Consider the following 12,359-nt stretch of genomic DNA (forward strand, 5'->3'; position numbering starts at 1 on the left):
TCCACCCAGAAAATATTTCCGTTATTTCTTATGCTTTGTTCTTCAATGCTTTCTTGACTGATCGTAACAAAAATAAAAACAAAAGAAAAATATAAATAGCCTAAGAATTATTGTTGCAAAAGAGACGTATAAATAAAATTCAAGCACACACCTACTTACTTACATACATATGTACGTACATACATACGTCAAATGGATACAAAAAAACTTACAAAGAAGAAAAGAAAGAATGTAATGTTTAAGACAAATATAATTGTTTAATCATGACATATTCATAATTTATTTTTAAGGCTAGAAGATGGATTTTATAAACCAGCAAATAGATAATAAAAAATAAATAGTTTTGTAATAATATATATGTACATACATAAATTTCAATGTGTGCTTCAGTAAAATAGCAAGAGTCCTGAGCAAGAGTCCCCATAAACAGTTGGCATCTCTTGCATAATGTCTTATGGTGTTTCCCCCTACTTAGTGAGAAATTCAACCAAGGCTCTAAAGTCGATTTCTTTTCACAGTTGTATTTTCCATTTCAAGGTAAGTAAAAAAATCATGAGTATTGAATCTCTTCACCATAACCTCAATTTCGCGAACTTTCTGACCTCCCATCATATTTTTTATTAGTAAAGTAAACAAGTGCAGTAAACAGTTATATTACAATATATTATTATTATAGTACAAAATTTTATTCTATTGATTATTAGAAATACATGTGATTTATGTACTCTCACTCCAACTAACAGTTGTGTGTTTCGGAACACCTGCGTACTTAGAAAATCTGCCAAACTACGACACACAGACGCCCTATGATGCAAGATGTTGTTGTAGCGGCATGTATGGGGAGTGATAGTATGCTGCTGGAGTGACTGTCCTTGGCCGTATATAAATCCGGTCGTTCCGGTAACTTTTAAGCGACCAACATTGGAACGTACACAATATGTTATTGTTCCTAATGTTCAAGTTTCATTCAGTGTTACTAACAATGGAATTGAACAAATTTATATTCGCTGAAGGATATCGTACGCTAACGGATGAAATTGGAGCGTTTCAGACAAAATTTTATGTAAAGGAACAAATTTAAACGATCAAGGTAACATTGAGTGTTTTTTGGTTTTGAACAGCTCCTTTTACGAAAAATTTGCTCAAGATCACGAAGAAAATGTTCGAACAATATTTATTTAACATTTATCGACCATGGGTACCCACTGAGGTAAATATTCTCCAGAGAATCTTGTTAATCCGCACTTTCAATAGTTGAAGAAAAACAACCAAGAATTTTTGATGATATAAATATGATTCTTTATTCTAGCACTTGTATATACCTATGTATTTTCACTTTGCCTGTTTCGAATTTAAAATTTTAACACACCGATTTATCGATAACTTTTAGAAGTACTGAAAAGCTATAATTTATGATTATGCTCAGAAAATCGATTGAATAATATAATAATAAGTAATTGGTAGTAGTAGTAAGAATAAGTTTAATAAAAAATGTATAGCCTTAAAAGTTATATTTAAATATTATATTCTACTGTAAGGGTATTGGAAAAATTTAGTTCTGTAAAAGGAGTCGCAATGCAAACAAGACTGAGAACCACTGCTCGTACATTTACACACACATAGGCACTATAGTTAAAGGTTATACTTTTAGTATGTACGATAATATGATATTTATATTCAATTATTATCAAAATCACGCTTGAAAGAAGGGGGCGTTTACGCACGCCATAAAAGTTTGCTGGGACGCAGAGAAAATATTACAGGAACCTCAAAAAACTATCACGTTCTTATATGCTAAGAATGCATGCATATGTACCTATGCATGTAAATATATGTATATGTATTTGCACATACACACGTATGTAGGGCTATGTTCAGAAACGCATTATAATGCGCAGTACTTGCAGCGCTGGCAGCACTGTCAATGTGACAATTCCTGCAACTGATAGATTTGTTGAAAAATTGCAAATAGATTTGTTGCATTTATGAACGCGCTGTGCAGTAAAATGGAATTGTTACTAAGTTTGGTCATGGACGATGTATGTGAGGAAAAAACCGATAGTCTTTTATTAAAATTAAGAAAAAAAAGCCGTGTAAAGCTTCAAAGAAGGACATATGTATCTTGTCAAAAGTTTAATATCAGTCGGACTCTAAGCAGTAATTTTATCTCCGATGTACTAAAGTAATCACTAAAACCAAGAAAAGTATAATAAAATAAAGTTTAAATATCGACTTTTGATACAAAAATGACGTTTAAGAACGCGTTGCATTTGCAGTACTGCCATATTTGCATTTTTGAACGCACTGCTCACTCTGAAATGGTATGTTGCGCATTATAATGCATTGTTGAACATACCCTAGATTTTCCGAGATCAACAACTTTTGGGACTTGTAGGACAGTGCATATGAATGCGCATATGCTTACATAAATACATGCATACTATACATATATGCGCTATCTCTTCGTGAGAATATTCTTAATACCCATGATTTGTATTTCATCGAAAATATTTGTAGGATTCCTGAAATAAATTTTAGCGCAAATTTCAGAAAAGCAACACGCAATGTTTGTCATCGTCATGAAAACGTGCACACAAGTATACATATATACATATGTACATATATATGTATGTATGTGAATATTAGGTAGATGGCAACACACGAGTAAATTCACTTTAGATAAAGACAAGAATCAGCTTGAGCAACAACAAACAAGTAGAATAATAAAGCACATGCAAAGTTTGGGAATGCTGAAAATTGGAGGAAATACTCTCATGAGAACTTAATCAAGACGGCCCAGCAAGATAATCATAAAATGCAAACTGAGCACAGTGGCTCACATTGAAACGAGGCACAGCGAATACAGTGCATGCCCACATATATATGTATACATATGTATGTATGTATGTATGTAATTTCTAAAACGTCGAATTTAAAACTAAATGCCCACACACATATTTGATATGTCCATGTATTTAAAATGTATTTAAGTGAGTCGCCCTGTATTTTTCATGCGTTAGTACACGTCTGGAATTCTGACCAAATTTATGAAATAAAATATACAGAGGATATTCATACAAACAATAACGGTAGGCTAAGCCCTTATACGAAAATGGTAACCATCAGGTACACCACGAACTCTGCCAGCTTTCCAAGAAATGCAATAAAGGAAAGCATAACTTTATATTTTTACTTATTCACCAAAAGTGGAAACAAACGCCAAAATTATTCGGCTTTACCAAGGACTGTCACTTCAGTAATATGAGGAATATTAAAATGTATGCAATGTTGAGCAAGATAACGGCACATTTTTTCGTGCGTGCAGCCGGCTAAATCGAATTATAAGACGTTATCACGTCAAAAATATTCTTCTATTAAATAAGACTGCGTCAGACGTTAAAGCAGCACAGTCAGTCATTTTCTCTTACTAGTTCCTTAATATGGTTTGCTGATAGAATGCTGATCGCATGATTCTGGTGCACAGCCCGACAATTGGCATAGGGCATTCCCATATTAAAAATACCTGTTGATGACATTGAAAAAAGGTAGAAGATGAACTACAGTACTATCTCGATAATCCGGACACCCTTAATGTTAGGGGTCGTCCGGATTATGGAGGTGCCCGGATTATAGATGATTTTTGTTTTTCAACTAAACGTTGTTTTTTTGAAATGAACATAACGCAATTCAGATATGTGTATGTACATAAATAGTTTTATTAAATACAGTACAATCATACTTACATAATAATATGTACATCTGTACATAATCAAACATTTTTTTTATTTAGTATGTACTATTTCATTTCACATTTAGTCGCGAATTTTCTAATGGCATCACGTTTTTTTTTATGTCAAAAACAGTAGATTTGTTGACACCAAATTCTGTTTCAAACCATCTTAATGATTTTCCTTTATCAAGGAGATCTAAAATTTCACATTTTTTCTGAAGAGTAAGGGTTTTATGAGCCCTTTTATTAAATTTTCCACTGCTCATAATAATAATGTCCACTCAATTCAGTTTGTCACTAAAGAATAAACACAACGCGTGATTCATGCTGTTGCATTTCGTATACATATATTGTTGTTAAAGTACAGCTATTTTACGAAAAACTCACAAAGCAAACTAAAAATTAAAATACATATGTATGTACATATTGCGAAGCAAATTTGAAAAATGTCCGGATTATAGAGTAAAAAATTTTAAACTGTCCGAATTATGCAGTTGTCCGGATTATAGATGTGACCGGACTACCGCGTGTCCGGATTATCGAGATAGTACTGTACTTCCGATGCAAAGCAAACTGGTAGTTCAGAATTATTAGATCCGGCGGCTGAGAATGTACACACATTATTCATACAAATGGACTAAGAGAATTAACAAAAATACAATACAAGGGAATAATCGTTTTTTCACATGCGCAATATTAATTTTATTACGAACGTTAATATCTTAAAACCCAGCTCTATCTTAAGTTTAATAAGGGAACTGGGTCTGGGTGAGGTTATGCGAAGAGTAGAGGGCACAAAAGACTATTAGGCCAAAGTGAAAACCTCAAATAAATCCAATATCTTAAAAGGGTTTAACATATCGACGATGTTTTATCGACGATATAGGGTTTTTCAGTAAGAGCGCTTCAACTTTTGAACTTTTTTGAATAAAACACAAACGGTTTGACTTTTTTAACTAATTTTTTTTTTTATTATCGAGTTTGAACATATACATTTAAGTATGAAATTCGATTTCTTTTGCATGACCACCGCGTGCACGTTTTACGAAGTCCAATCGTTGAACCCAATTTTCGACCACTCTTTTGCATAAATCGGCCGAAATTCCAGCAATTTCGAGTTCAATATTGGCTCTGAGCTCACAAATCGTCGCCGGCTTGTTACTGTAGACCAATGACTTCACATAACCCCAAAACGGGACGGCTTGTTAAATGGACCGTAAAATGGCCGTAATGCTCTTAAAGTAGCAGCAACAGAACGATTATTTTCATAAAAAATTTGCAAGATTTGCAATCGTTGCTCAAGTGTGTAGCGTTCCATGATGAAATGTATACTAATGAAGTTTACAAATAACAAGCGAAAAATAAAAAATATTGCGTCGTTCGCCCTCCCTATCGGAAAAAAGTTGAAGCGCACCTATTGAACAACCCTATACCCATGCTGCAGTGTGATTTAATTTTAAGCTACCAATTAGTAGTTCATTCAATTTCGTTATATTTAAGAATAATAAATTTAGTTTCACTTCATTTAAACTTTTTTTTTTCTTCCTTTTATTTATTTCATTTCATTTATCTATTTTATTTTATTTCACTTTTATTTTTCCAGTTTGCTTCGTTTGGATTTACATACATATGTACGTCTTTTGCTCTTTTTTGGCATATAATGTTTTATTTTAAATAGAGTTACGCACTTATGAAATATTTTCTTTTGTTTTTTAAGATTTCATTATTATTCTTTGTTAATATCCAGAATATTTAAATCTGGGAGGGTCTAAATCAGTAAAAAGATTTTCGTATTTCCATACATACGTATGAAGACAGATTTGAATAAAATAAACTAAAATTCCCGCATTTTATATGTACATATGTATATAATATTTTTTTTTATAATAATAAAGACTTTTTAAGTTAGCTTTTTTTTGTTCTACAATAAAATGTAATGCTCAATCATAAAGCATAATAATTTGTTAAAAAGAATTTTACATCTGAAATGCATTAGAAAAACGAAAATCAAGCACTTGCACAAACACATGCACACTAATTCAAAAGTGTGATTTTATTCTTATACAATAGATATGGTATATACATATGTACGTGCATATGCTTGTATGTGTGTATGTACCAAGTACTTATTCTATTTTATATAATACGACACCGCAATAATGCACAGCTAAAGATCAGAAAAGTATGTCGCCCACGACATCCACATAATATTCAACTAACTGTAACTGCCCTCATTTAAAATAGATTTCAACCTTAAAAAAATAATAATTTGGCATCACATTTTTAAAATAAAGTTATACAAACATTCATATTATTGTTGTTATTCGTTTTCGTGAACTCACCACGTCTCTTTTTCTTATCCTTTCGCTTGCGCGGTTGCACGTCACCCGACATATTTCACCGCACCCTTTTCGCTACCTTCACCTCTGCTATCAATTCTTTCACGTTTTTCTACACTTTCTATATTACATTAAAGATATGTAGATAAGTTGAATTTGGCAATTTTTTTATAAATATATGTATTTTATCCTTAAACACTTTGCTTAAAAACTTCGGACGAAAGTTGTAAAAAATTTTACGCCCGTATGATGACCGAAACCGCCGCGCTTTTTATCCAACAACACAATCCCAACACGGCTAATGATCTACTGGACCGGTAGTGCTCCCCATGCTATGGAAACAAACGGTAATCGTTAATGGGCACAATTGAGGCAAAATGTGGGCACAGAAATTTTGTTTAAAAATAAAACTCTTCGTATATAGAGACTCTCTCGATCATTCAATTCGCCGCATCCGGCACAACCGGCTGATTAGTTTTTGTTTTGGCATGCTGGGGTCATGATCAGCTGAGTTTGACTGTTGAGAACGTTGCCAGAGTATGCGGAGTGAATCCCTTTTCTAGATCCCTTTCTCTCCTCCACTACATCAACAGCACTGTATGGCTGTAGACGGTTTTTCTCTTCCCTAAACCTTTTCACAGGTAGTGGTCCACTTGAAGTGTACCTGGGGTACTCTTGCCATCTTACCTACCTTTGCGGAGTGAATGAAAGACCAGGTGGGTCATATTGACGATTATGAATATATTTACATTTATGTTTACATAAGAACCAGAATCCAAGTGCCAAAATTACCGCATTATATTTTACCAATGCTAGACTGTATTGCTTCTTCTCATATCTGTGTTGTCTAACCTGTAAAAAATATGTTTCAAAAAGTCCAAATAGAATAATACTTCGAATCTAAAAGATAAAACAATTGAAAAATGTTGGTCTGCTGTAGTTCATAGCACCCTTCCAAATTATGACTCTGTCAATTTCAGAATGCGAACAGTAGGGCATCAAAATTTATTTGTAATAATAAAAGATGTAGTAATATGAAAACCATATCTAGGCATAATTGTTGAATAAATTAGTCCGAAAATTCCGTAAAATCTCGTCTGCATTGTATTGTGTTGCCCCTCAAATGACGGCAACACTGATAATCAGCTGTGAGCTGTCAAAAGAGACTACCGAACAGGTTACAAAACGAATGCATTGTTAATTTAGTGAAAGGAAAAGCTTATAAGGCCTTCAAAAACTATTTAAATTTATTAAAAAGTTTAAAATGGCGGTTTTAATCAGATATGCGCGTATACAGCAAGTTTTACTGGTAAGTTATTAGCTATGGACAAACTCTTTCATTGAATAACATGAACTAGAAAAATGTGTTGCAAGAACGTCTGAGGTTCTAACTCTATTAAGCATTGAATAACTTGCATGTGAACTTCTTAATGCATGTGAAGCAGAATTCTTCTTCAAAATTCTAATTTTTGGCTTAATATATGTATGTAACCTCGGTAATTTTTCTTGTTTCAGTCAAGGATGTATTCTACCGAAAAGTCGCCTAAATCAACAACCAGCACCGAGGATAAAAAGATCCCTAAAAACTTACTTGAAGACAGTCAAACATCTCAATTGCAAGCCGAGAATGGTGCTATCTTTGACAAGAAACCATTTAAAATTCACTTAGAAGCAAGTAGGTTTTATCTTCGGAACACTTTGCTTTTAAATAAGGTATATCTCTTTATAGATAAAACTTATAGTTGGTGCTTGTGTGGGAAATCAAAAAGTCAACCAATTTGCGACGGTATGCATAAAAACGTATTCATGCAAATAAAGTTACGGTATGTTTTTCGAGCTAAAGTGACGGATAACAAACTTATTATAAACGTACCTGTATTTTTTTTCGTAGACCGGTGCGATTTCAGGTGGAAAAAACAGGCGATTACTGGCTATGCAATTGCAAGCAGACCAAACATCGTCCTTTCTGCGATGGCACACATAAGCAACCGGACATTCAAACCGCTGTGCGATAACCAGAAATTCCAAAACTGCCAATTGATTCAAAATACTTACCTTTTCATTTACTAAAGTGTGTGCATTAAAGTTAAATTTTTGTTTCCTATGACCGCAACAGTACATAATAAAATAATGGCAATGAAACGCCTGTTTTTAATGCAAGCAACAAATTGATATATGTATTTTCTCTTTTATATATTATGTATATTTAGTTTTAAATAGTTTTCTTCACAAGTATGTTGTATTTCTATATTCTTTATGAGTATGTATGGTATGTAGGTGTATATATTGTTATCAAATGAGCAATATTTGCCTGATTATCAGATGAATAAAGATTGAGATTTTTTATTTGATGATTTTGTGTCAATTTGTATGCAAAACTCTAATAACGCACATATTACAAACATGATCTAAAGACATCAGTTCAATAAGAAACGTTTAACACAATATTTACAAAAACTTTGTTTTTTTTCCATTCTCAAGAATATAAACGCTTTAACCTAAAAAAATAATAATAAACTATTAAATTTATCCATGTTCATATATATATGTATGTATCGTAAGTTAAGTCTGTGATTTGTTTTTTCGAAAGGCGTTTAAATGTTTCAAGTATACATAATACTTAGTTTAGCATAATAAAGCGTTTTACTGTAGCTGTGTATATATTTATATAAAATATATTAAGAGTTCCTCTTCATTAATGTAAGTACGCCTGTGTTCAGAAATGTGTTGGTAAGTTCCGCCACTCAAAAAGCACGTGAAAAATTGGTTTTTTTTAATGTGGAAAAGTTATAATTTCAATAAAGACATAGACTCACGCTATGCATCGAAAACTTTGCATGGCTCTTAATGCAAATACGAGCATCAAAAGGTTTGTATTTGCATTTAATGATATGTAACCGCGAGCGCCGGATTTTTTAAAATAATGTTGCTCTATAACTTTGTAACTTATTTAATTAACCGTCTTCAACATATTTAATACCTCGTTTTGATGTATAAAAAAAAAAAATAAATAATTGGCGCGTACACTTCTGTTAGGTGCTTGGCCGAGCTCCTTCTCCTATTTGCGGTGTGCGTCTTGATGTTGTTCCACAAATGGAGGGACCTACAGTTTTAAGCCGACTCCGAACGGCAGATATTTTTATGAGGAGCTTTTTCATGGCAGAAATACACTCGGAGGTTTGCCATTGCCTGCCGAGGGGCGACCGCTATTAGAAAAATGTTTTTATTAATTTTGCTTTCACTGAGATTCGAACCAACGATCTCTCTGTGAATTCCGAATGGTAATCACGCACCAACCCATTCGGCTACGGCGGCCGCCTGTATATGTATATGTATAGTATTTTCCCTATGTATTTGATGTATATGTATAGTATTTTCCCTATGCTTCAAAGTGAGTCTGTAATGTGCACGCAACAACAAATACGATAAATTCAACTATAAATATGTCATTAATTTACTAGCACTTTAAAACTAAATTCAATTCTAACCATCGGTGTAATCGTTGTATTTTTGTTTATCGGTTATCAACAACAAAAAAACTGGTTCGCAAAAATAGGTCTAACACAGAGTGGTGGTCCATTCGCATGTTGTAGGAGCTTTTTATACAGTTTATTTAGCGAAGGTACTTTAGCAAACAGCTCAAACCTAAAGCAAACAAAAAAAGAATAGAACGAAATAGAAAATATGTATTTAATAGTTTCCTGCTTTTAAAAATACAACTACTTTGTGTGTGTGTATTATGTTAAAAAACCTCCAAATATTTAAAGTACCTACAACTAAAGCTACAAAAAAAAAACAAAGATATAAGCAAAGAACACTCAAATCTAAAGAAATTAAAATCAATCTTTGAAAACGAAACACAACTTTTCAACATTTTTCTATGTTACACACCTTAGTGATAAATCCCAAACTTCTTGCCTATTTTCGTTGTTGCTCTTGCAAAACCCTAGAACAATTTCAAAATTTGTTGGAGAGCGATATAAATCACCCTAACGATATATACAATTGGCGCTTGCACGCTTTATTGGGTGTTTGGCCGTGCTGCTCCTTCTGTTTATTCCACAAATGGAAAGACAGTGAGGAGCTTTTTCATGGCAGAAATATGCTCGGCGGTTTGCCATAGCCTGCTGAGGGGCGTCTAGCTTTTAGAAAAAAAAAACGCTTTCTATCATTTGGTATTTCATGCCAGTGAACAGGTTCGAGTCACTTCCGCATGGTCACGGCGGCCACTATATATTATATATATAATTGGCGCACAAATATTTTTTTCCTCTACCAATTTGTGGTATGTGTCTTGATTTTGTTCGACAAATAAAGGGGCCGACAGTTAAATATCGCCTCCGAACGGCAATGGTTTTTTATCAAAAACTTTTTTCATGACAGAAACACTCGGAGGTTTGGGGAGGGTGACCGCTATCAAAAAAAAAAAAATACTATAGTTTTGGCTTTTGTTGTTGTTGTTGTAGCAGCATAAACATTCCCCATACTTACATACGGGGAATTCTGCTGGAGTGGCAACCCTTGGCCGGATATAAATCCGGGTCGTTTCGGTAACAGAGAACCGACTGCCGTGGAAACGTCTATAGTTGTGGCCATACCGAATGGTAGTCACGCGCAAACGTATTCGACGACGATGGTTTTTTCATCTATGTATGCCCTCCCAAAACCCATCTTCATAATCTGTACAGTTGAATTGATGATGAAAACGTATCCATTATAAAGTGGTAAGATTTCAGGCATCTGCTCAAACTTCATCACCATTTTCTGGCATATAATGTTTCATGCCTTCTGTTAGTTTCAAACCCGAGGCAACCGAATGATAGTCACGCACTACTTATTCGGCTACGGTCTCTCAATTATTACTTTGTTCAGATTTGCGAGCAATATTTCAGTGTTCAGATGAAATTTCTCCGGTACAAAATGGTTTAAGTTCGCTCGGTTCATATTTCTCATGTCTCAAGTCTATACAAGTTCAAATTTTCGGAAAGCAAAATTAGTGATCAAAAATAAAATAAATAAAAAGCACAGCCACTAATGCAAATGGATATTTTAGTTGTATGTATTAATTACATTTAAACTTCATTTTTATTAAAAATGTTTTTCACAAACTTGGTTTTAAGATACATAAAGATACAGAAGTCATAAAAAAGCACAATGAACAAAACGATTTTTCGAAAAGTAACATTATAGCACAAAAAAAAAATTGCGTATTGTGCGCGTGTTAAGAGACCAGGTGAACGGATGTGATGTATGGCATGCACGAATGCTCTTCGCGAATTAAAAAAAAATTATAATAATAAATAAGAATGCCCAAGGCAAGGCATAGAGAAATAAAAATCTCAACTAATATAAAAAAAATATTTTACCCGAAGAACTTAAGCCCAAAAATACAATTTGAATTATAAATCAATTTAGTAATTTGAAAAGTACTAAATAAAATGCAATATTTAAAGAACAACTCAAAAAAACTTACTTTTTTTACAGTTTCTAATAATTAAGAACAACATATTTTATAAAATATGAATATTACGAAAAACGAAAATTTAAATTGCAGCAAACTATTTTTGTCTTCACTAACAAATTACAGAGCGTCTAACATGAGCATACCGAATTTGAACCCAGTTGTGTTTTGTGATAACAACATAGGAAGTTAGTAGGCTGAAGTTATTAAAGTTGTTAGAATGTTCAATTTTCTTACTGGTCAACTGCAAAATTGTATTGAGCTGTTATTCCAAAAATAAACAATTTAACTGTCCTAGTGCGTTTAATAATAATTTCGGATAATTTATGCTACACATTATATCATACGGTTGTTGTTCTTGCTTTAACAGCAAAAAGCATTCCAGGAAAGCTCTCAACAGTCCTCCGACGAATATTAAGCCAGGTTGTTCCGATGGTGGCCACCTGCCGAAAGTTAAGTTGCTACCCATTAGTTCGCTGTGCAATAATCTTACTATATAATTCAGTCATTCGTTACTCGTCAACTAAGTATAGTATGTAGTAAATTAGTCATAGTAGTACAGTAGTCAGTTCTTAGTAAATTAGTAATTTAATTTTTGTTCTCTTTTTATTATTAACGTGTTTCGTGTTAAAACATTTTTTAAATTTTATTTTCGTGTTTATATTTTAGTTTATATTAATTTTGCAAATTTTTCGTTTATGTTTTTCTTCTAGATACTTCGCCTTAATATCTGTTCACTTCAGCATCAGTGTTTTAATATGTAGTTATAGCAGTAGCCGTAACTTTCCATTCTAAATTGTCATTGAGAGTACATTAATATTTTCAACAT

At 33.1% G+C, this 12,359-nt stretch overlaps 2 protein-coding genes and 1 long non-coding RNA gene across 4 annotated transcripts in view; 2 read left to right on the forward strand and 1 right to left on the reverse strand.

Annotated features, from left to right (window-relative positions):
- LOC128866703 (aspartyl/asparaginyl beta-hydroxylase) overlaps window positions 1–6,462 on the reverse strand; it is a 35,253-nt gene extending 28,791 nt beyond the window's left edge. The window contains exon 1 of one of the 2 annotated variants that reach the window (XM_054107613.1): window positions 6,073–6,462. In XM_054107613.1, the coding sequence (XP_053963588.1) occupies window positions 6,073–6,124 (52 nt within the window). In that variant the 5' untranslated portion in view covers window positions 6,125–6,462. The remainder of the gene's footprint in view (window positions 1–6,072) is intronic. The other variant, XM_054107614.1, reaches the window with a different exon arrangement.
- On the forward strand, window positions 222–5,583 carry LOC128866704 (uncharacterized). Its single transcript, XR_008454948.1, has 3 exons — window positions 222–537; window positions 744–1,090; window positions 5,334–5,583. It is a non-coding gene; the product is annotated as an uncharacterized LOC128866704 (long non-coding RNA).
- A 759-nt stretch (window positions 6,463–7,221) lies between the features above and the next one.
- LOC128866707 (CDGSH iron-sulfur domain-containing protein 3, mitochondrial) lies at window positions 7,222–8,241 on the forward strand. Its single transcript, XM_054107621.1, has 4 exons — window positions 7,222–7,378; window positions 7,585–7,744; window positions 7,799–7,892; window positions 7,961–8,241. Exons 1-4 carry the CDS (start codon window positions 7,334–7,336, stop codon window positions 8,082–8,084), a joined length of 423 nt encoding a protein of 140 aa, XP_053963596.1. The 5' UTR covers window positions 7,222–7,333; the 3' UTR covers window positions 8,085–8,241.
- Window positions 8,242–12,359: the final 4,118 nt, after the last annotated feature.

Source organism: Anastrepha ludens, chromosome 6 (assembly GCF_028408465.1).
Source record: "Anastrepha ludens isolate Willacy chromosome 6, idAnaLude1.1, whole genome shotgun sequence".
NCBI classification, from domain to species: Eukaryota; Metazoa; Arthropoda; class Insecta; order Diptera; family Tephritidae; genus Anastrepha; species Anastrepha ludens.

Excerpts from the sequence above, each read along its gene's own strand:
- LOC128866707 (XM_054107621.1), top strand. The coding sequence starts at position 7,334 with ATGGCGGTTTTAATCAGATATGCGCGTATACAGCAAGTTTTACTG. Across the intron at positions 7,379-7,584 it reads GTATACAGCAAGTTTTACTG|TCAAGGATGTATTCTACCGA; the intron begins GTAAGTTATTAG and ends TTCTTGTTTCAG. Across the intron at positions 7,745-7,798 it reads TAAAATTCACTTAGAAGCAA|ATAAAACTTATAGTTGGTGC; the intron begins GTAGGTTTTATC and ends ATCTCTTTATAG.